Source organism: Sciurus vulgaris, assembly GCF_902686455.1.
Source record: "Sciurus vulgaris genome assembly, chromosome: 17".
Lineage (NCBI taxonomy): Eukaryota > Metazoa > Chordata > Mammalia > Rodentia > Sciuridae > Sciurus > Sciurus vulgaris.
The window spans coordinates 3991333-4010986 of NC_136478.1; the positions used below are offsets into that span (position 1 = coordinate 3991333).

The 19654-nt window shown below is 58.6% G+C and overlaps 1 protein-coding gene and 1 long non-coding RNA gene across 2 annotated transcripts; one reads left to right on the plus strand and one right to left on the minus strand.

Moving 5' to 3' along the window:
• Positions 1-3003: 3003 nt before the first annotated feature.
• Positions 3004-5270, minus strand: LOC306647823. Its single transcript, XR_013760182.1, has 2 exons — positions 3637-5270; positions 3004-3537 (listed from the first exon to the last, which is right to left on the minus strand). It is a non-coding gene; the product is annotated as an uncharacterized lncRNA (long non-coding RNA).
• An 8-nt stretch (positions 5271-5278) lies between these two features.
• KCNG4 (potassium voltage-gated channel modifier subfamily G member 4) lies at positions 5279-18819 on the plus strand. The gene is made up of 4 exons (XM_079117345.1): positions 5279-5855; positions 6206-6406; positions 7429-8216; positions 15756-18819. The coding sequence occupies exons 3-4, from the start codon at positions 7464-7466 to the stop codon at positions 16527-16529; spliced, it is 1527 nt and encodes a 508-aa protein (XP_078973471.1). The 5' UTR covers positions 5279-5855; positions 6206-6406; positions 7429-7463; the 3' UTR covers positions 16530-18819.
• Positions 18820-19654: the final 835 nt, after the last annotated feature.

Genomic DNA, 19654 nt, shown 5'->3' on the forward strand with positions numbered 1-19654 from the left:
CCATGTATGTCTGGTGACCGGGCAGTTCTGCTCCAGAGGCGCCAGGAAAGACAGATCTGGGAGGTGCGATCACACAGCGGACCCCACACAGCAAGGAGAAGGCACAGGCTGCACCCCGCGCAGCACAGGCCTCACGGTGGCTATGTGGGTGCAAGAAGTGACATGGAGGAGGACAGGCAGCGTGACTGACATGTGTGTAAAGCTCAAAAGCAGGCCACGCTGGGCTGTGGCGTGAGAGCCACAGGGAGATGGCCAGCACTGAGGGCCCGATGACAGGGTGCCGTGTGTGTTAGTGCACGCTGCGTTTAAATTCAAAACAGTTTTTGTTTGTTTTAACAACCTCTGCGGTCGAGGGCGGAGACCTTCAGTGGACTGGATCGGCTTCAGCTCCAGGGCATGGCTGGGTCACAGTGACCGGCTTCCAAGTGGCCTTACTTTCCAAGCTGCTCAAGCCCAGAGCCTCTATTTCTGGTTGGTCACCACAGAAGTCTGCAGTGCGGCCAGCTCCGTGTCCTCGTCCTTAGTCGTGAGGGCGCCCTCCCCTCCTCATGAATCCCGAGTGTCTGAGGACAGTCCCCCACCCCACCTCCTCCCACCTCCCTTTTCCTGGAAGGGAGGGAGATGTTTGGCCCACTGGCTACAACTCCAGCTTCCTGTTTAGAGTCTTGCTCAAGACGCAATTATCCCCCGTGCAAGACAGCCTCCTCCAGAAGGCCAAACTCTCCTCGGGCAGTTTGCACAAGTGGTGGGTTGTCAGAGATGGCCACTGAGACAGAGGGACATGCCCTGCCGTCCAGACTTTGGAGGCCCGTGGGGCTCCTGCCGTGCCAGGTCCTCTCCTTTGGCACTGGTGACCCCAAGGAGAGCGACTGAATGCTCTCTTATTCTGCCTGGGGCATGGGCACTGCCACAGGGGTGGACAGGGAGGCAGGGCTGGCAAAGGACTCTGGGAAGGGATGCCCGGGAGCATGAGCAGGGTGCACAGGGACCTCGCTCTGGGCCCGTGGACGGTCAGCAGCCACTTATGCGAGCAGTTCCCATGGTGAGGAAGGGCAGAAGCCACGCTGCAGAGCCAGGGGAGCCTGGGGGTTGGTGGGGGCCCCTGCTCTGGAGGTGTGGGAGTGAAGGAAGGGGCGGTGACAGCTGGGGCAGCAGGGAGGAGGAGGTAGGCAGCACCTGAGGGGCCAGAAGGTGAGGCTGCTCGGGCCCCTGGGAGTTGGGAGGCCAGGGTGCCTCCAGCCCCAGATAGCCTGAGGGACACTGAGGGAAAGGGCTCCTGAAGGGGGCGGGGTCCTGGCTCGGAGGCAGGAAAGTGGCTGGGGACTCCATGGGTGTGGAAGCAGGCTGACCTTGGGTGCATCCTGAACCCTGGATCAGTGCCTGGTCTTGGAGGCCAGGCGGGGCCCCCCACCTGCCAAGAGAACCTGCAGGGGGCCTTGAAAAGCACCCGGGAGCATCTCATGGGGTGGCAGGTCCCAAGGGTTCGCAAGGACGGAGACAGCATTCCGAGCTTCACGTGCCTTTGCTCCTTATGAGGACACTGGGAGGCAGGGACTGTCACGGCCCCACTGTCCTGGTGCCCAGAGAGGAAAGGTGACTTGCCCGAGGTCACACAGCCAGCGAGCAGCACAGCCACACCAGAGAAAACGCTCAGTAGGTGCTGTCCATGGGGACAGAGGGGTCCTAACTTCAGGAGGCAGGAGTGGAAGGCCTGACCCGGAAAGACAAGGCAGAGCTCAGTCCTTAATACCAAGATCCCTTTGGGTGGTCTGGGACCCTCCTGCCCTCCCACCGCCAGGGCTTCATGAGTTCATGGCAGCCATCACAAATTAATAGTGGCTTAACACGACATGAACGTTATCATCTTATGATTTTGGTGATCAGAAATCTGAAACAGGTCTCATAAAGCTAAGATCAAGGCATGAGCAGGACTGTGATCCCGTCTGCAGCTCCAGGGGACATTTCATCCTGCCTTCTCCAGCTCCTACAGGTCCCACATTCCCTGGCCTGTGGCTGGCCCTCCATCGTCCAAGCAGCCATGACCACTGATGTGACCTGCTGTCATGCCACCCTGCCTCTCATCCACACTTCAGGGCCCTGCGATGACACCAGGCACACCTGACTCCAGGCTGCTCTGCCTACCCAAGGCCAGCAGGTCAGCAGCATGGACCCCAACAGCCAGAATTCCCCAGTGCCCTGGAAGGGGACATATTTGCAGGTCCCAGGGATCAAGACATGGGCACTGCGAGGCCACTGTTCTGCCTGCCAGGGCTCCTTCTTGTTTGCTCGATTTGTAGAAGAAAGACCACTCCCTCTTCTGCAGACTCCAGTAATGAGCAAGGCCCTGGCCACACCTCAGCAGGAAGGGAAGAGCCAGGTGTGAGAGCACCTACCAGCTTCCACCTCTTTCCACCAAAACAGGGGCATGCGCTGGGACAGTTCTGCCAGGGCCGCCGGGCAGTATTCTTCAGGCTTCTCAGAAGTTAACTCATCTAACTGGGGAAGGGGCCACGGTGGACACGTCTTACAGACGGGGAGGCTTCTGAGTGGCAGCTGGGGCCTGAACAGGGGCTGTCCTACCCAAACTCCCTGCCTCGGGTCACTGCAGCCGCCCTAACCCAGCTCTCTGGGTCCATGGACCAGAAGCCACCTCTGCCAGGAAAGGAGTAGTCCCGGGAGGCGGGCTCCAAGGACTAGAAGTCCTGAGAGGGTCTGCCCCGTGGTGCAGCCCTGGGCTGGGGGGTCAGTGGGACATTCGTCCTCCTCACACAAGGCCCAGCGCAGCTACCTGCGGCACTGCGGGATGATCTTAAGGGGCCAGGATCCACCACTCCTGCCTTTGGTCCAAATTCTCACAGATCAGGGCTGTTTCCTTTGATTGGACGAAGTCTATCATGGCCCTAACTGATTGGCTGGAGCCAGGCCGCCGGCCCCTCTGATAGGCAGACTAAAGCCCTCCCAACGAAGTCCTGCTGTCTGTAAATGTTACCTTCCAGGGTCAAAGGCTTTGCAGATGTCATTTATTTCAGGATCTTAAAAAAGGGATACAATCCTGGATTATCCAGGGCGCTCGATGTAATCACAAAAGTCCTTATAAGGGAAAAAGAGGGGGAGGAGAGTCCCAGTGGGAGGACAGGGAGGACAGGAGCAGAGGCAAGAGCGATAGGTCGCGGCGCCCAGCAGAGGAAGGGGCCGCCAGCCGAGGGGTGCCGGCAGCCTGAGAGGCAGGAAGAGGCGAGGGCCGGTCCCCCAGAGCCCCGCAGGAAGCACAGCCTGCGGCGCCTGATGTCATCCTTGTGCCGTTTTGAGTGACAACGCTGACATTTGTGTAACTTGTCACAGCAGCCACAGGACACTAGCACATGGCCACAGTGGCCTGTCCCTTCATCATAAAAGTGTGTCAGGAGGCACTTCAGAAAAGAGCAATCTGGGCGTGTCCACGTGTCTTGCATCCTGGACTTCCCGCCTGTGGGGAAGGGACAGGGTGGAATACCTTCCTGGATAGCCGAGGTCAAGTGTCCACACAAGGGAGGGTCCCTGGGAAGGAAGACAGCGGCACTGAGCCAAAAGGCAAGTGGGACTTACAGAGCCCTGCAGGGGGCCTGGGAGGGGCAGGCTGGCCCACCCCAGGCTCACATGAAGGTCCCTGCTGCCCGAGCAAAGCAACAGGGCGGCGAGGGTGTTGGAGATGGGGCAGAGCACCGGGCTGGGCGTCCTCGCCGCCTGCTGCGCGGGCAGAGGTTCTCTCCCCTCCTCAGGCCTCGGCTTTTCTGCAGGTGAAGTGGGGGCCAGCATTGGGTCGAGGTCAACTCTCCTTTTCAAGGGTTTTCTGAGTGGCAGGCTCCTCCTGGCTTCTCTCTGACCTTCCTGTGTGGCTTGGAAACGAGCTACTAAGATGACAGTCATAGCAACAACAGGCCAAGGCCCTTCAGCGCTCACATCAAGTCAACAGAGCTGCCTTAACCTTCAGGACACAGATGGGGTGAGTGAGGCCCAGGGAGGCAAAGACACTGGCTCAAGGTCGCCCAGCAGGGAAGGGGCAAATTCTTGATTAGAACTCATGCCCTGCAGGTGCAGAGAACGAGGGACAGAGGAAGGGTCAGTCAGGCCCAAGACACTAAGCCAGGATAAATAATCAAAGGAGAAATCAGGAAGCAGATAATTTTGGAGTCTAGTCTATGACAGCCATTGGAGCAGGCACTGGGTCCGAGAGAATCAGACAGTGGGGACAGGCAGGCCTGTCTGCCGCTACTGGTGTCTGCAGTCTGTGTGGCAGGTGCTCTCTGAGCCCTGGGCCTCAGGTGGGGACATGCGTTTGGTCACAGCAAGCCTCACTCAGAGCAAAGGGAAGTGAGCCACCGTGGCCGAGGCAGAGGAAGCAGCTCAGAGACTCGGCTCTATTCCTCGGTTGTCACTGCCCCGGGTCAGGCCCCTCAACACCCCTGCAGAACCTGAGGTCCCAGCAAGACCATCAAAGACCACCCGGGTCCCTCAGCTTCTTGCTGCCCCTGGTCTCCATCCCCCGACCCAGGCCAGAGAGCCTGAGTACCAGCAGCTCCGCAGCCCCTTCCAGGGAGCTGGGGGCCTGGGCTCACATCGCTTCCAGGCAATTGCGACAGGACCCAGTCTCTCTTAAGGAAGGACCCTGACCTCGCTCAGATTCTAACCAGCAAGGGGGCTTTGGACAAGCTTCACTCTAAATGGGAGGGGCAGAGGTCACTTACCTTCAGAGGCCAAGAGACTGGGCTTCCAAACCTCTTAAGCAAATTAAGAAGAAACAAAGTATAGTGAGCACCTACATTAAACGTGGTTTTGCAACTTCAGCCTTTAGTGGTTCAACTGTCCTCGTTTGACCAGCGAGAAAACTGAGGCCCAGAGAGGTAAAGTGACTCACCAAGGACACACAGCAAGGCTGTGCAGAGCTAGAGCCAGCAGGCCTTAGATATGTCACCTTCCTCTTCACCCACACAGGGCCAAGCCACAGGGGGAGCTTCCCCTACTGACTCAGACCTGATCCTCCCAGCACCCCTCTCATGCCTCTATTCCTTACAAACAAGAAAACTGAGGCTCAGAGGCCCTAACTCTCACCCAAGGTCACCCAGCCTTTTGCACAGGAGCCGGGGAGCTCAGTGTGTGCGAGCCCCAAGCTCCCACTTCTTCCTGTTCCTGCTCCACAACGCAGCCTCCCAAATCCCCACCCAGGGCTCAGAGGCTAGGCTTGCCTGTCCCCTCCTGTCCCAGGCCTGGGCTGATCAAAAGCAGCAAAACTTGCTCCGCGTGCCCCGAGGAGCCCCGGTGGCTGGGTGCAGGCAGCTGCCGATGCACGGCCGGGCTGCCCTGTGCCTTTCCTGCTGCTCGCTCCCGAGCAAGAAGGAAGGAAGCTCCCCTCGCCTCCCGGGCGCTTGGCAGAGCGGCAGCGCTGCCTGGCTGATGGAGAGATTACTCCTAAGCCTTCCCATCCTCCACCCCCTTGCAGGACCATGCTGGCCGTCCCCGAGGACCTGGAGTGCAAAGTCCGCGGCTGAGGCAGGACAGCAAGCCCTGCTCCTCCAGCACAGACCTCAGACCCGCACCTCCCGGGAGGAAAGGGCTTCGGGGTCCTTTAAAATCCCATCCCTCGCCCCCAGGGCCCTTCCGCAGCTGCAGGAGAGGGCAGCAGAATGAATGAACTTCTGGTTTCTGAAGGAGGCGGGGAGAGAGAGACTGGATACTAACTCTGCCAGAAACTGCTGTATTTGGAATTTCCTTCTTCTCCTGCTCTCCACCACAAACCTGTCTCCCTCCCGGCCACTGAGATGTGGGCGCCCCTTGCCTGGCAGAGAATCAGCTGGAAATGAGTTCCCCGAGGCAAGAGGGTGAGTTGAACTTCAGGGGAAGAAGTTAGTGTCTGGCGCAGGGTGGGGGGTGCAGGGGGCAGGAGATGGCGTTGAACACCCCTGGCAGAGTATTGTTCCGACCGAGAGGATGCCTCTAGAAGGAGCTTTGCTTGCCAGCTGCTTGGGGACAGCAGATTGCACAGTTGGGTGTGTTGTGAATGCAGAGAGGGCAGAGTCCCAGGCTGGGAAACTGAGTCCTCGGTTGGATTTGGATATGCTGTGTGACCTTGGACAAGTCACTTCAGCTCTCTGGGCTTTGCCTTTTGCACTTGAAAAATGAGCAAACTTGGGAAGGGTTCCCTGTTTTCCAAGCACTCTCCTCTCTGCAGGCTGTGCTCCTTCCCCTGGTCGTACACTGTGAGCAAAGCAACGCATGCAGAATAGCAGGCTGCTGTGGGGCCAGCGAGTGTGGACCACACCAGCCTGAGTCACTGCACTGTCCACCAGAGTCAACCTGCTCTGAAACTGAGAGGAACTTTTATTTCCATCAGCTGCCGAGGTTTCCTCCTGATTGCAGTGCGTCTGGAAACGTAAGGCTATAGATGCTTTGGAGACAGCTCTGGCTGGAATGCACCGTGTAAGAAATGGTTGCAGAATATTGAGGATGAGAAATAGTGTGAAGGCGATTTTCAGATGTGTGACTGGGCTAGATCTAAAATGCTTGTCTAAGTCAAGCCCTGCAAATAGGTGTAAAACAGAGGGAGACCATTAGAGGTCCCTTCACTTTTTTAAAATTAAAAAAAAAAAAAAAAAAAAAAATCAAGGCCCAGAGAAGGGGAGTAACTAGCTCAAGGTCACACAGCAAGGGTGACTGAGGCAAGCACACAATGACACAATGACGGTATGGAGGAGAGCTGCTGTTGAAAGCATGAGGTGCCCTCCCCCATCCCAGGGAGGTCCTCCAAATGAGGAAGCGGAGGAGGAGGACAGAACAGCCACTGTGGCGCCCTCCTGAGAGCCGGACTCTGCGGGGCAGAGTCCCCATGTCCTTGAGCCCTCCGTGGCCGACCCTCCCTGAGCCTACCCTCAGCAGCAGGGTGCTTCTCCTTGCTGTGCCTCGGTTCCGCTTCCGTAGGGAGGAGGAAATCCGTCTGCCTGGCGGGTCTCTGAGGCCACTAATTGGGAGAAGCCTGGTGTCTCTGCCCATGACCCTCTCGGCCTGCCGGGCACACAGGCCGCCCAACCTCACAGACCAAGCAGAGGGCCCAGAGAGGCTGGTGCCGGCACCTAAGGGATCGGAGCCTCCCAGGGACCTTGACAGCCTCTCTACCAGGCCCACCCTCAGGGTTGGTGAGAGTCCCGGCACTTGAATGAATGATGTTGAGAGCAGAGGTGAAGCCACACGCCCCGGGCCACACAGCCCAGAAGTGCCACCTTGTCCAGTTCAGGACCAGTGCAGGGAACAGCTGTTCAGGGAGATGAGGTCCGGGAAGGAGCCGGGGGAGCCACAGGGCAGCCGCAGGAGAGCCAGCGCGGGGCTGCCTGTGAGGTCCCGGCCTCCCCTGAGCCTCATCTCCCGGGTCTCCTGCCCTTCCTCCTCGCTGTCTGACAGGTGCACCCACCGCCCCCAGCAGGAACGTCTGAGCCATGCCAGTGCCTTCGGGAGACGGGGGCCTGGGCCTCGGACTCCATCGCTGTGGCTCCTATAGCCCCCTGAGCCCGCCCTCGCCGGGCCCTCTGGAGACGCGGGCAGCCAAGGGCCTGTACTACGGCCGGGCCCGGAGGCTGGGCGCCGGGGAGGCGGCCCCCGAGGCGGACCTGAGGAAGGAGGTGCTGGTGAACGTCGGGGGGCGCCGGTTCCTGCTGCCCTGGAGCACGCTGGACGAGTTCCCGCGCAGCCGCCTGGCCCGGCTCCGGCTCTGCCGCAGCCCCGAGGAGGCGGGCCGGCTGTGCGACGACTTCGACGAGGACCGCCAGGAGTTCTTCTTCGACCGCAGCCCCAGCGCCTTCGGCGCCATCGTGAGCTTCCTGGCGGCCGGCAAGCTGGTGCTGCTGCAGGACACGTGCGCGCTGTCCTTCCGGGAGGAGCTGGCCTACTGGGGCATCGACGAGCGCAGCCTGGAGCGCTGCTGCCTGCGCCGGCTGCTGCGCACGCTGGAGGAGGCGGCCGAGCTGCGCCGCGAGGAGGCCCTGCAGCGGCAGCGGCAGCGCGAGGCCCACCCGGCAGGGCGCGGCTCGCGCTGGGCGCTCTGCATGGACCAGCTGGGCGAGATGGTGGAGAACCCGCGGTCGGGGCTGCCCGGGAAGGTCTTCGCCTGCCTCTCCATCCTCTTCGTGGCCACCACGGCCGTCAGCCTGTGCGTCAGCACCATGCCCGACCTCAGGGCGGAGGAGGACAAGGTGAGTGCCCGCCCCCGCGCCACCCAGGGGCTCCGGCAGCGCCTTCCTCCTGGAGGCAGGAGGGAAGGTGGCAGCCGTCGGGGAGGCTGGAGCTCGCCTGTAGAGCAGAGGGTCTGCACGTCTGCGGAGGAAGGGGCCCGCAGAGGCAAACGCGCAGGGCTCTGGAAGGTGTGCCTTCCCCCACCCTGGGTAGGACAGTCACCCCAGGTCTCCTTGGGCCAGGCAGGCCAGCCCCCCTCCCCCAGCTCTGTGACTGCAGGCAGGTCACCTCCCCTCTCTGAGCAGAGCGGGCAGCATCGTCCGCACAGGTGAACGTGTGCTCGCTGAGCAGCTGCTTTCCGCCGGGCAGCAGGCCAGGCCCCAGACCCACCCTCTTGACGCACTTTCCCTGGGCATCCTGGCTCCATTTTCAGATGAAGAAACCGAGGCACAGGGCACTGGGTTCCTTCCAGTTACCTAGTGAAGACAGTGGTACAGCAGGGACCAGCCCGCCTTTACCCACTTGCCACCTGACCCCAGTCCCTCTCCCAGCGGGTCTCACAGGATGGGCACTTGGAGACGAGTTGGTTTGTGAGTGATGGTTCCCCAGGAGGCCAGAGCAAGGTTCTGCTTGCCCACTTCTACACTCTCCCTCCAGGGAGACCCAGGACCCCCAGGGCACCAAATGCTCTGAGAAAGTGAAATGACCTCGCATTTCAGGAGAGCTTCCAATTAGAACCGCATTGCTTCTGAATTGAAGGCGCTGCTCCTTCCTGCCCTGTGTTCCTCCAGGGCTCCATCATCCCAGCTTATGAAGCTTACCTTATAATAGGTAGAGTCCATAAAAACACACATTCCGAAGACAGCCCTGCCCTAGGTGGCTCCGACAGCTGCCCCTCCCTTACAGACACGTCCCAGGGCAAGACAGATCAGAGACCCTTCCAGGTGGAAGATGCAAAGGGAGAACCAGTCCGTGCCCACACACAGTAGGCTCTCAAAGAATATTTGCTGAATAAAACATGTCTTGTCCAACCCACAAATATTCGTCCTAATAAAGACAATCAAATGCTTTCAAACAGCTCATTTCCCGCACGGGAAGGACGAGTGCTCCGACGGAAGCATCGTGTCCTTCTTTAGCCCCGAAGCGTGTGCTGCAAAGCCTGCTTCCCCACAGGGATGTTTTCATGTGGACTCTGCAGTAGGAAGACCAGGACAGGGAGGCGATCTACTGACCCCGGTCCTCAAGGGCGCCCACCCCAGCCTCTGGAGAAGGACCCCTGGGTTTCCACAAGTGCTTTCCTGGTGGGGATTTCCAGGAGAGAAGCTGGGTCGGAGCCACATCTCTAGGCAGCACGGAGGGCCAGGGCTTTTCAAAGCCTAAGGCTGAGGAAGGACCAAGAGTGCAAACTCAGGCCCAGGAAATCAAATCTGGGTGGGTCATGGGCTTGCAGGGCGGACAGCCCAGGGCTGGAGCCCGGGGGGTCTGGCAGCCTGGTCTCCTGGGAATAGGGGGATTTACACCCATGTCCCTGGCTGCATTCTTTATGTTTTCTCCCTGATGAAACTACCTGTGTGTGCAGCCCAGAGACAACCGAGAGAGGCAGCCTGGAGAGGATCTGTTTTCCTTTGGGGATGATAACTCAGAGAACTGGGGAGGCCGGGACGACACCTCTGTTCTTCCAAGTCTGTGTCCTTACATTTACATAAAAGGCTGATGTCTCTCCCGACTGCACGTGCTTGTATTTCATATTTGCCCTCAGGGGACATGAGGCTGAGAGCAGACAGCCTGCTGCTCCTGGGGGCAGGTCCTGTTGGTACCTGCTCAGGTGAATCAATGCCTCTGTGGGGACTCGCACCCAGAGCATGACCCACAGAACTCCACTGTGGAGGGAGAATCCCCCAAGAATGCAGCTTTATTGTCACAGCGAGGTCCCTAGGAGTAGACTTTGCCCCCAGGGCAGAGGTCTGTGCCTGAGATGGAAGTGGTGGCGGCAGGGGGGCAGTGCAGACAGCAAGGACGCAGCCAGGTGCCAAGTGCAGAGCGTCTGGAGCTAGGAACGACCCGATTCTGGATTTCCCTGGGGTCTCACCCTGTGCAGGGCGAAAACTCAGATGCTTACCAGAGCCCCGCGCGGTCCCTGTGGCGTGGAGCAGGAGGTGGCCTTGGCCTTGCCTGCCCACACCCTGAACTGTGGAAGTGTGGGCACCTAACTAAGGCAGGGCCCGGAAGGAGGGCAGAGACGGGGGCCCTGCTGGGTCAGGCCGGTGCTCTCGTCCAGGGTGCCATCTGCACCTGCCCCCTGCAGCCAGCTTCCCACTGCCATCTTCCCATCTTCGAGAGTGAGCCTCCCACGGGGCCCCGTGCTCTGCACCTTCCCCTCCGCATGACCCTGAGCAACTGCTGCTCTGGTTTCATCTTCCTCACCCCCCTTGGGTCTTCCTGGATCGCAGCCAAGCAGAGCTCCTCCTGATTCCCTGGGCTGCCCACCTTCCTGGCACTGGTTCACACTGCTCTCTCTGCCTTGGCACACCGCCTCCTCCGTGGGGTCATCTCCCAGCCCCTCAAAGCCCAGCACAGATGCCACCACCCAGCCTCCGCCTGGAGTTGGCGTCCTGCAGGTCTCTCCTTTAGTGACCGCCGAGGGGCACCACCTTGGAGGCAATGGAGAACCTCCGTGAGATCGGGAGCGGAGGTGCAGTCAGCCCTCGGGGTCCCTGGGGATGGGCCTCAGGGTGCTGCCTTGACCTCAGACACGGAGAACCAGGGATGCCCCAGGCTCCCGTGTGACCTGGCCCCACATTCACATGTGACCTGCACACATCCTCCCATGGACTTAATCCCCTCAGGTTGCTTACAGAATCCCATGCATCGTAAACATTGTCATTATGCCCTCTCATTTAGGGGATGATGACAGGGGCACATCGGGACACGTTCAGTACAGATGACATTTTTTTCTGAATATTTTCGATCTGCAGTTGGTTGGATCCACAGATGCAGAGCCGAGGGTAAGGAGGGCCAGCTGCACTTATTAGACCCCCGCTGTGCACCAAGCACTGTGCAGGTATCGCTGCCTCCTGATTGGATCCTTACCATAAGGATCCGATTTAGGCCATGAGGGTAGGTGGCCTGCCTGAGCTCACCAGTGAGGCTCAGCCTATGGAAGAGAAGTCAGCATCCAGCAAGGGTGGTGAGGCCAGGCCAGGGTGGGCTTCAGGGACAGGCCAGAGAGCAGGGGGATGTGGAGCCAGAGGAAGAAAGGCGGCTGGACTGAAGCCAGGGCCAGATTGCATGACGTCCAACCTATGTCCACTGGTCACCAAGCCTCAGAGCCCCTGAGTCCCAGGGTGGGGAGGTGGGACAGACCTAGGAGGGGGCAGAGGGAAGGGAAGACCTGGGACACATGAAGAGGCACAGCAGAGGGAGAGGCAGCACAGACAGGGCCCTGGTCCAGAAGAGAGCTGGGGAGGGCGAAGCAGGGAAGGGTGAGTCAGCACATCCAGGCCCAGGAGAAGCCACCCAGGACCCAAGGCCCGGCCAGAGGCACCATGTTGGAATCTGCCTGTGGGAAGGTGCCCAGGGAGGGAAGCCCATGCTGCCCCAGGAGGGCAGGACCCACAGGGCACTCACAACTCACGGCATAGGAGAGTGGCAACTGGCTATGAAGGGGGAGCTACGAGGGCTGTGCAGAGCCGAGGGTGAGAGGAAGGCTCCGCGGTGTCAGCCCTGAGCCCCCACAGAGAGACCTTCTGGAACTGGCCCCCACTGCACCTGCAGCGTCTGCCCAGCTGTCCATCCTCAGACCCCTGGCAGCGACTTGGCACACCTCTGCCTGGGCAGTGGCCCACACAGCAGCTCTGCTCTGGTGCTGCTGCGACCCCACTCACTGCCTTCCAGACCCGACTCCGCCAGCTCAGATGAGGACGCAGGATCCCTTTATTACTAAGATATGACACATACCAGAACCTCCGGCCTTGCAAAGTGCAAGGTTCAACAGCATCGGGGCGTTCAGATATGGCCTATTCCAGAACATCTTCATCACACCAGAGGAAACAGTCACCCCTGCCCCACCCCCCACCCCCACCACTGGCAAGCACCAACCCTTCCTCCTCTGCAGACCAGCCTGTCCTGGACATTCCACACGCACCGAGCCAAAAGCAGGTGGCACATCATGTCTGGCTTCTCTTGCTGGCACCACGTCTCAGGGTGCGTCACCCCCCCACAGATTATAACTCGCTCCCTTTTGTCCTGTTAGTGCCGCGTGGTATGCGTGCCATGCTGGATCTACCCATCCATGGTTGATGGGCATCAAGGTTGTTTCCGGTTTTCACGAATGTGAGTAACGCTGCTGCGGACATTTGTGGGGGGACTGTGTGTCTGTGTCGCTGGTGCAGAGCAGGGGTGCAGACCTGCTGGGTCACTTGGTAGCCCTGGACAGTTCTCCACAAAGCGGCACCATTTAGGGTCCCCTGCAGCGGCGAGGGTCCCACTTCTCCATCATCTCACCCACCGTCTCCAGGGGCTAACTTCCTGATTCCAGCCAGGAATTCCTGTGGCCCCCAGGGCCATGACTCAGCTCGGCCACCCTCAGACCCCGAGGTCCTTGTTCCGCTCTCCCCTGCTCAGCCATCAATGTCATCCATTATCTTTAGCTCACCGTCTTGCAGGTGGCGTGTACATGCACTGAAATGCACCCATCTCAGCTGCGTCTAACAAGGATACACGGTGTGGCCTTCACCCCACTAACATAGTACAGTATTTCCCTCACCCCGGAAAGTTCCCTCATGGTCCTTCCCCGGCAGCCCAGGGTCCCTGCCATCAAAGCAGACGAGCCTCACCCCTTCCAACATCCGGGAGGTAGAAATGCCACATCCCACTTGTTCAGTTCCAAATCGGGCCTGTGGTTCCACCCCAGCCTCCTGGGCTGCCTCTCTGCCTCTCCTTGTGTGAAGAAATCAGCGCCCTCCTGGCTCCACAGGGAGCAAGGCCCATGGACAGGGGACACACCAGCCTTGCCTGCACAGGCTTTCTAGGACCAGAATCTTCTGTGTTCTAACCCAGAAGGATGTAGGCAGACTAGTTTGAATTGTTCCCCTGCCTGCAAAATACACCCAGAAACTTGCCCAGAAAAGAGAAAGGAAACTAAGCTTTCTTTCTTTCCTTCCCTTTTTCTTTTCCCTTTAAGTCTTGCCTGGGCTGGGGTTAGTCTCTCGCTGGAGCCCGTAATTCCACCGCCCTGTTTCCAGCTGCACGACCCCGCCAGGGCGGTTGAGTATGTGGAGCAGAGCAGGTCAGGAGGACTCTTGCTGCAGTCCAGGCAAGTCCGCAGGCCGGGCTGTGGGAGGGTGGCGGCGTGTGCGTGGCTTGAATAGCCGAGCACCAGCAGCATAAGAAAGAGGCCTTGTAGGGAGAATCTGGCCCGGAGTCTAGCTTTCCAGGGCTTTCACCTCTATGGGGGGCTGGCCGGCCTGCACATTCCTGGGCCCCACCCAGGGCTTCGGCTTTGTGATGGGGCAAGAATATGCACTTGTAAAAATCTCCCTGGGATCTTCTGATGCACAGGGTTCTGCATCAGCTTTGAGAAATTTGGATTGTGTCCCAACCTCTTCATTGGAAACTGAAGCACAGAGAGGATAGGGACTATTTCAAGGTCACACTGCAAGTTCATAGCAGGACTAGGGAATCAGGATCCCAAACTCCTGAGCTTTCCAGGATCCTGAAGCAGCGCTCAGGTCCTGAAGCCATCTCAGAGGGTGGAGAATGTCAGCTTCACCGAGCCCTCCGACTGAGCAAGGAAGCTGTTGTCTGTGAGTGTTGTATCAGCCGTGTGCCACTGGGCACAGCATCCTCCCAGCGCCACATCTGCATGGGTCGCATTTGCCCCATGACCTTCAGGGCACAGGCAACTGAAAGTCCAGAGGGAACAAATGGTTCCCGAGTAAGTGGGAGAGCTAGGGTTTGAACGTGGGCCACAAATGCTCTGGGCTCCATCTCTCGACAGAGAACAGGCAGAGGTTCAGGGAGAACGGTGCCCGCCCTGGACAGGCCAGTAGGACTGGGATGGACGGGCCCCTTTCCCTTTCTCTAGCATCAGACATAGGGAACATTTCATTTTAGGATTCCTTTGGGCCCAGGCCCTGGAAATAATATCCTTTTCCACTTCAGAGCATTTTAATCTAAAAAACTGCAGTTGTCAACATCTTGCTTTTCACATAGGCAGTTGGCTCTGGACTTCCTTCAATCATCCATCAGGGGTATGCTGCTGTGTGTGTGTGTGTGTGTGTGTGTGTGTGTGTGAGAGAGAGAGATTAATAGGTTCTCAACCCTGACTCCACATTTGAATCATCTACAGGGCTTCTGGAAAATTCTAGTGAAAACCTAGATCAACTAAATTAATATCTCTGGGGATCTGGTCTGGACGCCAGGGTGTTTCCAAGCCTCCCAGGTGATTCCAAGGCACAGCCAAGGTTGAGACGCATTTGAGCAGGCTTCTCAAACCTTAATGCACACCGAATCGCCCATGGGTCCTGTTCCATTGCAGATGCGGGGTGGGGGCTGGTGCTTTGGTTCCAGGACCACACTCTGAGTAATGGGGCCAATGGGACCATGTTAGGAGCCAGGGGCAGGGAGCAACACAGGGTGGCCACAGAATGGCCACAGCTGGCTGGAACCGCTTCTGGGTAAAGGTTGCCACCACATGCCACAGGGGCTGGACTGCAGCCTGGGACCCTAGAGACCCCAGAACCAGGTCTACTGCCCTTGTCACCTTACCCTGAGAGCTAGCACGTGCTGGCACAAAGGGGACCTTCAAATTCATTTTTGTGGACTGAAGGAATGAGGGTCGGTAGACAAAGTTACAAACAGCTCATCATGGCTAAGAGACCTGGGTTGGGGTCAGACACTACCACCTACTAGGTTCCCGAGCTCAGGAAGTTGTTGCACTGCTGTGAACCATTTCCTGAGCCATGAAACAAGGTCATGCACCTGCTCACCAGCCCCACCTGCCATGTGGCTTACAGGACAGCCCCAGAGCAGTGTGGCACCCAGAAGGTGCTGACGTCAGTAAAGGTGAAGGTCGTCTGCTACAACGAGGAGGCCTAGGGTGGCCAGACTTTAAATGAAGTAGCAGGTAATCTCCCTCTTGTGTGACAGTCCCCATTGAGAGACCTGGGCGAGGGGGCAACTCCCATTCTGAGACCCAGATTTTTCCACCTGAACGGTCTCCCTCTCCTGGAACACTGGTCCAGCCTGCCACTCAGAGCTGCGTCCTGGCTGCAGGAAGGGAGTGTGCAGCGGCTCACCCCGACCCCCGCACCCAGAGGTGCTTCTCCAGAAGTGAGTCCGTCCTCTGGCCATACCTGGCTGCAGGCAAGGCTGGAAAGGGTGGTGTCAGCTCCAGGCGGTCAGCCTCGTGCCCAGCCACAACCTGAAAACCGCAGAGGAAGCCGGGTGGACAGCTGGGCCTTGGTCCCACCCAGGAAGGCTTTTTAGGAGAAGCTGTCTCCCCAGCTCCAGTGCTTGGGCTCCACGCTCCACCCTGCCTTTTGTTGCTCTCCCCCCAGGGCGAATGCTCCCACAAATGCTACTACATCTTCGTGGTGGAGACTGTCTGCGTGGCCTGGTTCTCCCTGGAGTTCTGCCTGCGGTTTGTCCAGGCCCGGAACAAGTGCCAGTTCTTCCAGGGGCCCCTGAACATCATCGACATCCTAGCCATCTCCCCGTACTACGTGTCGCTGGCAGTGTCCGAGGAGCCCCAGGAGGACAGCGAGAGGCCGCCCGGCGGGAGCTCGTACCTGGAAAAGGTGGGGCTGGTGCTGCGCGTGCTGCGGGCACTGCGCATCCTCTACGTGATGCGCCTGGCCCGCCACTCGCTGGGGCTGCAGACACTGGGCCTCACGGTGCGTCGCTGTGCGCGTGAGTTCGGCCTGCTGCTCCTCTTCCTGGCCGTGGCCGTCACTCTCTTCTCCCCTCTGGTCTATGTGGCAGAGAATGAGTCTGGCCGAGTCCTGGAGTTCACCAGCATTCCTGCCTCCTATTGGTGGGCCATCATCTCCATGACTACGGTGGGCTATGGGGACATGGTCCCCCGCAGCGTGCCAGGCCAGATGGTGGCCCTCAGCAGCATCCTGAGCGGGATCCTCATCATGGCCTTCCCAGCCACGTCCATCTTCCACACCTTCTCCCACTCCTACCTGGAGCTCAAGAGGGAGCAGGAACGGCTGCAGGCCCGGCTCCGACGCCTCCAAAATACCACCTCCGCCAGCGAACACGAGCTCCTCACCGACATGGACGACCTCATGCCGGAGGGCCCCGCCTTGCCTATCCCCCAAGTGTAGCTCGGAAGCCTCCTGGATGCACCCCATCGCTCCAACCCATCGCTCTTGGCTGGAGCTCCAGAACCCTGTGGGTAGACCACCTGGCGGCAGGTCTTCAGAGCTCTGGAGAGCCTCCCAAGCAAGCAGGGGTGCCAGGGTAAAGATGTCTGCGGGTGCGACCCTCATCGGTCATGGCCTCCAGATCCAGGCCAACCTTCCCCCGCCACCTGCCTTCTCCTCTCCTGCCCATCTGCTGAGCGCAGCCCATCCTGCTGCTCGGGGTCCATCTCCCTGCCTTCTCTCTTCTTCCCAGCAGTCTCTAGCTTCCCACTCTGGGACTTGACCCACAGAACTGGTTGCCATTGGCCGTTGAATGTGAAGCCTGCAGAATTCCCTTCTTCCCTATGACCTGCTTTCTTGGTCCGCATCACCCCTGGAAAGGAGAGGGTCCTGGCACTGAAACCCTTCTGCCGGATCCCCGCCCAGCCCCACCTGGTTCCAGGGGGCCCACGTGCTCTCTGCTTAACCTCTGCCAGCGGTTTTCCCAAGCAGCTGCCCCCCCGCTTGAAAACTCTGCACCAAGAAGGCAGAACTGGCTTCTTCGCAATAGCCCCGCCGTGGGCTGGTGGCTGCACCACTGGCCAGCAGGGTACAGCAAGACCTCCTTGGCTGGCAGCGCTCTTGGTGGGACATTCTGCAGTCCCTAGCCCTCAGCCGCAACAGAGGCCAACTCTCCCAGGGCTCGGCGACGTCTGCTGGTGGTTCCTCCAGCCCTGCAGGGACCTCAGGTCTCTAAGCTCAGCCAAGACGTGGGGGCACAGAGCAGCTGCAGTGCAGGGAAGAGCGGCCAGGGCCAACCCCAGACCAGCTGGCTGCCCAGGCCAGGCCATGAGGACTGGCGTCCTGTTTATATTTAGATATATGTGTTCCTCTGTTGATTTGTCAACAGAGTCGCCTTTTGCATCAGCAGAGAAGGCAGGCACAGGGCCGTGTTGCTGGGGGAAGGCCAGGGGTCCCGAGACCAGTAGGAAAAAGCAAGGACCTGTGAGCAGTGGGTTCCTAATGGCTTCGCAGGGGCATGGATGGGGTTGAATGTCCAGGGGCCCTTGGGGGACAAAGCTGGGAAGGTGGGCTGAGATCTGCAGCGCTCTGCAGAGATCAAAGCTCGGTGGACAGACAGTGAGGACGACGACAGTGGTCGAAGTGGGGTGAGGCCAGACTGAAGCAGAGACGGAGCAGTTAAAGCAAGACCCACAGCGACCTCCTCCGTGGAACCGACCACACAGTCACGTCACGTCCTGGAGCCTCTTGTCTCCCAGCAGAACACACCTAGAAGACGTCCCGGTGGCACTCCCAGGGGCGGCATGCTGCTCACGGTTGGCCCTAAGTCCACTGGAAAAGCGTGTGGACACAGACGTGTCCGTGCAGTGTGCCGGGACCTGCGGGTGCCACACAGCTCGCAGAGGGGAGCCATCAGCACCTCATCCCCAATGATAGGTCCCTTGCTGTCACTCCTTCCACTCTATTTAGCCAAGGCCTCTCTGTGCCAGGCACAGTTTCCCCGACTGTGATCCAGAGCTGACTCTGGCCCAGGGGAGCGCCAGCATTGAGGCTGAAGGGGGTCTTGGCCTTGTGTGGGGCCGTCTAGTCTTTGGCTCCTCCAGATGTCCTCCAGCTGGTGCAGGCAGGGGTCTGCAAACCTTTAGACCCCAACAGGCAGTGGGTCACCCCCCCTGCTTTCCAAGCTGACGTTTCTCCAAGTAAGTTCTCTTCATGGTGACACAGGCCGCCGCATAAAGGAAGTCTCTACATCCTGGAAGACCTACTTCTTAGGGGCCACTCTGCTCTGGGAAGTGGCTGGCAAAATTCCGTGGGTATTTGGTCATGTTCTGGGACCCCTTGAACATAGCTGCATAAGTCTTTTGCCCCAGGCTAATTATTTTTATAACTACTCTTGGGCAAAATTTTTAAAAGCCAAAGGTTCCCACTTACTCTCTTCCTGGGGGCCAGACAACTTGGGTGCCTCCTGGGGCCTGGACTTTTCACTCCCTCTGTGACTTTGGGGTGTCTTCCTTCCCTTGCGGTCAACGGCAGGGTCAGTCTAGACCCTTGGTGTTCGACTAGAGTTCCACAGACTACCTTCAGGTCTCCCACGGTAAAGAAGGTTGGCCAAGGGGCTGGGGCTGGGGCTCAGGCTCAGTGGTAGCACACTTGTCCCACATGTGTGAGACACTGGGTTCAATTCTCAGCACTACATAGAAATAAATGAATAAAATACAGGTACATCAACAACTAACAGAAAAAAAAATTATATATATATATATATATATATATATATATATATATATATATATAAAGGTTGGCCAAGCAGGCAGAACTCTGCAAGCCAGGGCACAACCGTGGCAACTGGTGTTTAGAATAACGCATGAGTTTCTAGACACCTTCTCTGCTCCAGTCAGTGCCTGTCCACAGCCCCTTGCAATGAGGTGCCCTGGAACCAGAGAAGAACTCTCAACAGCCCCAGGAGACCTGGGGCCCCGGAAAGCCCCTGTGTCTGCCCTCCTCTCCTGCCTGAGGACCATGCATGTGCTGTGTGCCTGGTACAATGATTTCTAACTGCAGCTCTGCTCATCATTGTGACTGGCTCCCACCTAGAGGTCTCCACTGCCCTTCATGTGCCCACCAGACCTCTCCACCAAGTGCGCCAAGGCTAAAGGAAAAGTGAAAGCCCAGCATTAGACGAGCTACCATCAACACGTGAGGTTCTCTCATGACTCTGCACATGCCTGGTTGAAATTCTCTACCAAATTTGAGGTGGTAAATTGCAATCAGTTGCTTGCATGTGGGGCTTAATTAAAGGCTCTATTTTTACCTTGGTTATATCCCAGGAGATGGTCAAGTACCTTCGCCTGCCCTTGCTCAGCAGCCTCTCTTACTGACTGGGTGCAGTAGGAGTGACCAGCAAGTTGTAGGCAGCTTCTCCTTCCCCACTGGCTGAGAGGAGCCTATGATTTCCAGAGAGCTCCTTCTCTCTGGGCCAAGGGGTGTGACTGTAGCCAAAGGTGGACATTGTCCTGCTGACTACAAAGAGAAACAACATTTACTTCAAGACATTTTCAGGTGGTCTCTGTCTATGGACATGGTTC

Excerpts from the sequence above, each read along its gene's own strand:
- KCNG4 (XM_079117345.1), top strand. The coding sequence starts at position 7,464 with ATGCCAGTGCCTTCGGGAGACGGGGGCCTGGGCCTCGGACTCCATCGC. Across the intron at positions 8,217-15,755 it reads TCAGGGCGGAGGAGGACAAG|GGCGAATGCTCCCACAAATG; the intron begins GTGAGTGCCCGC and ends CTCTCCCCCCAG.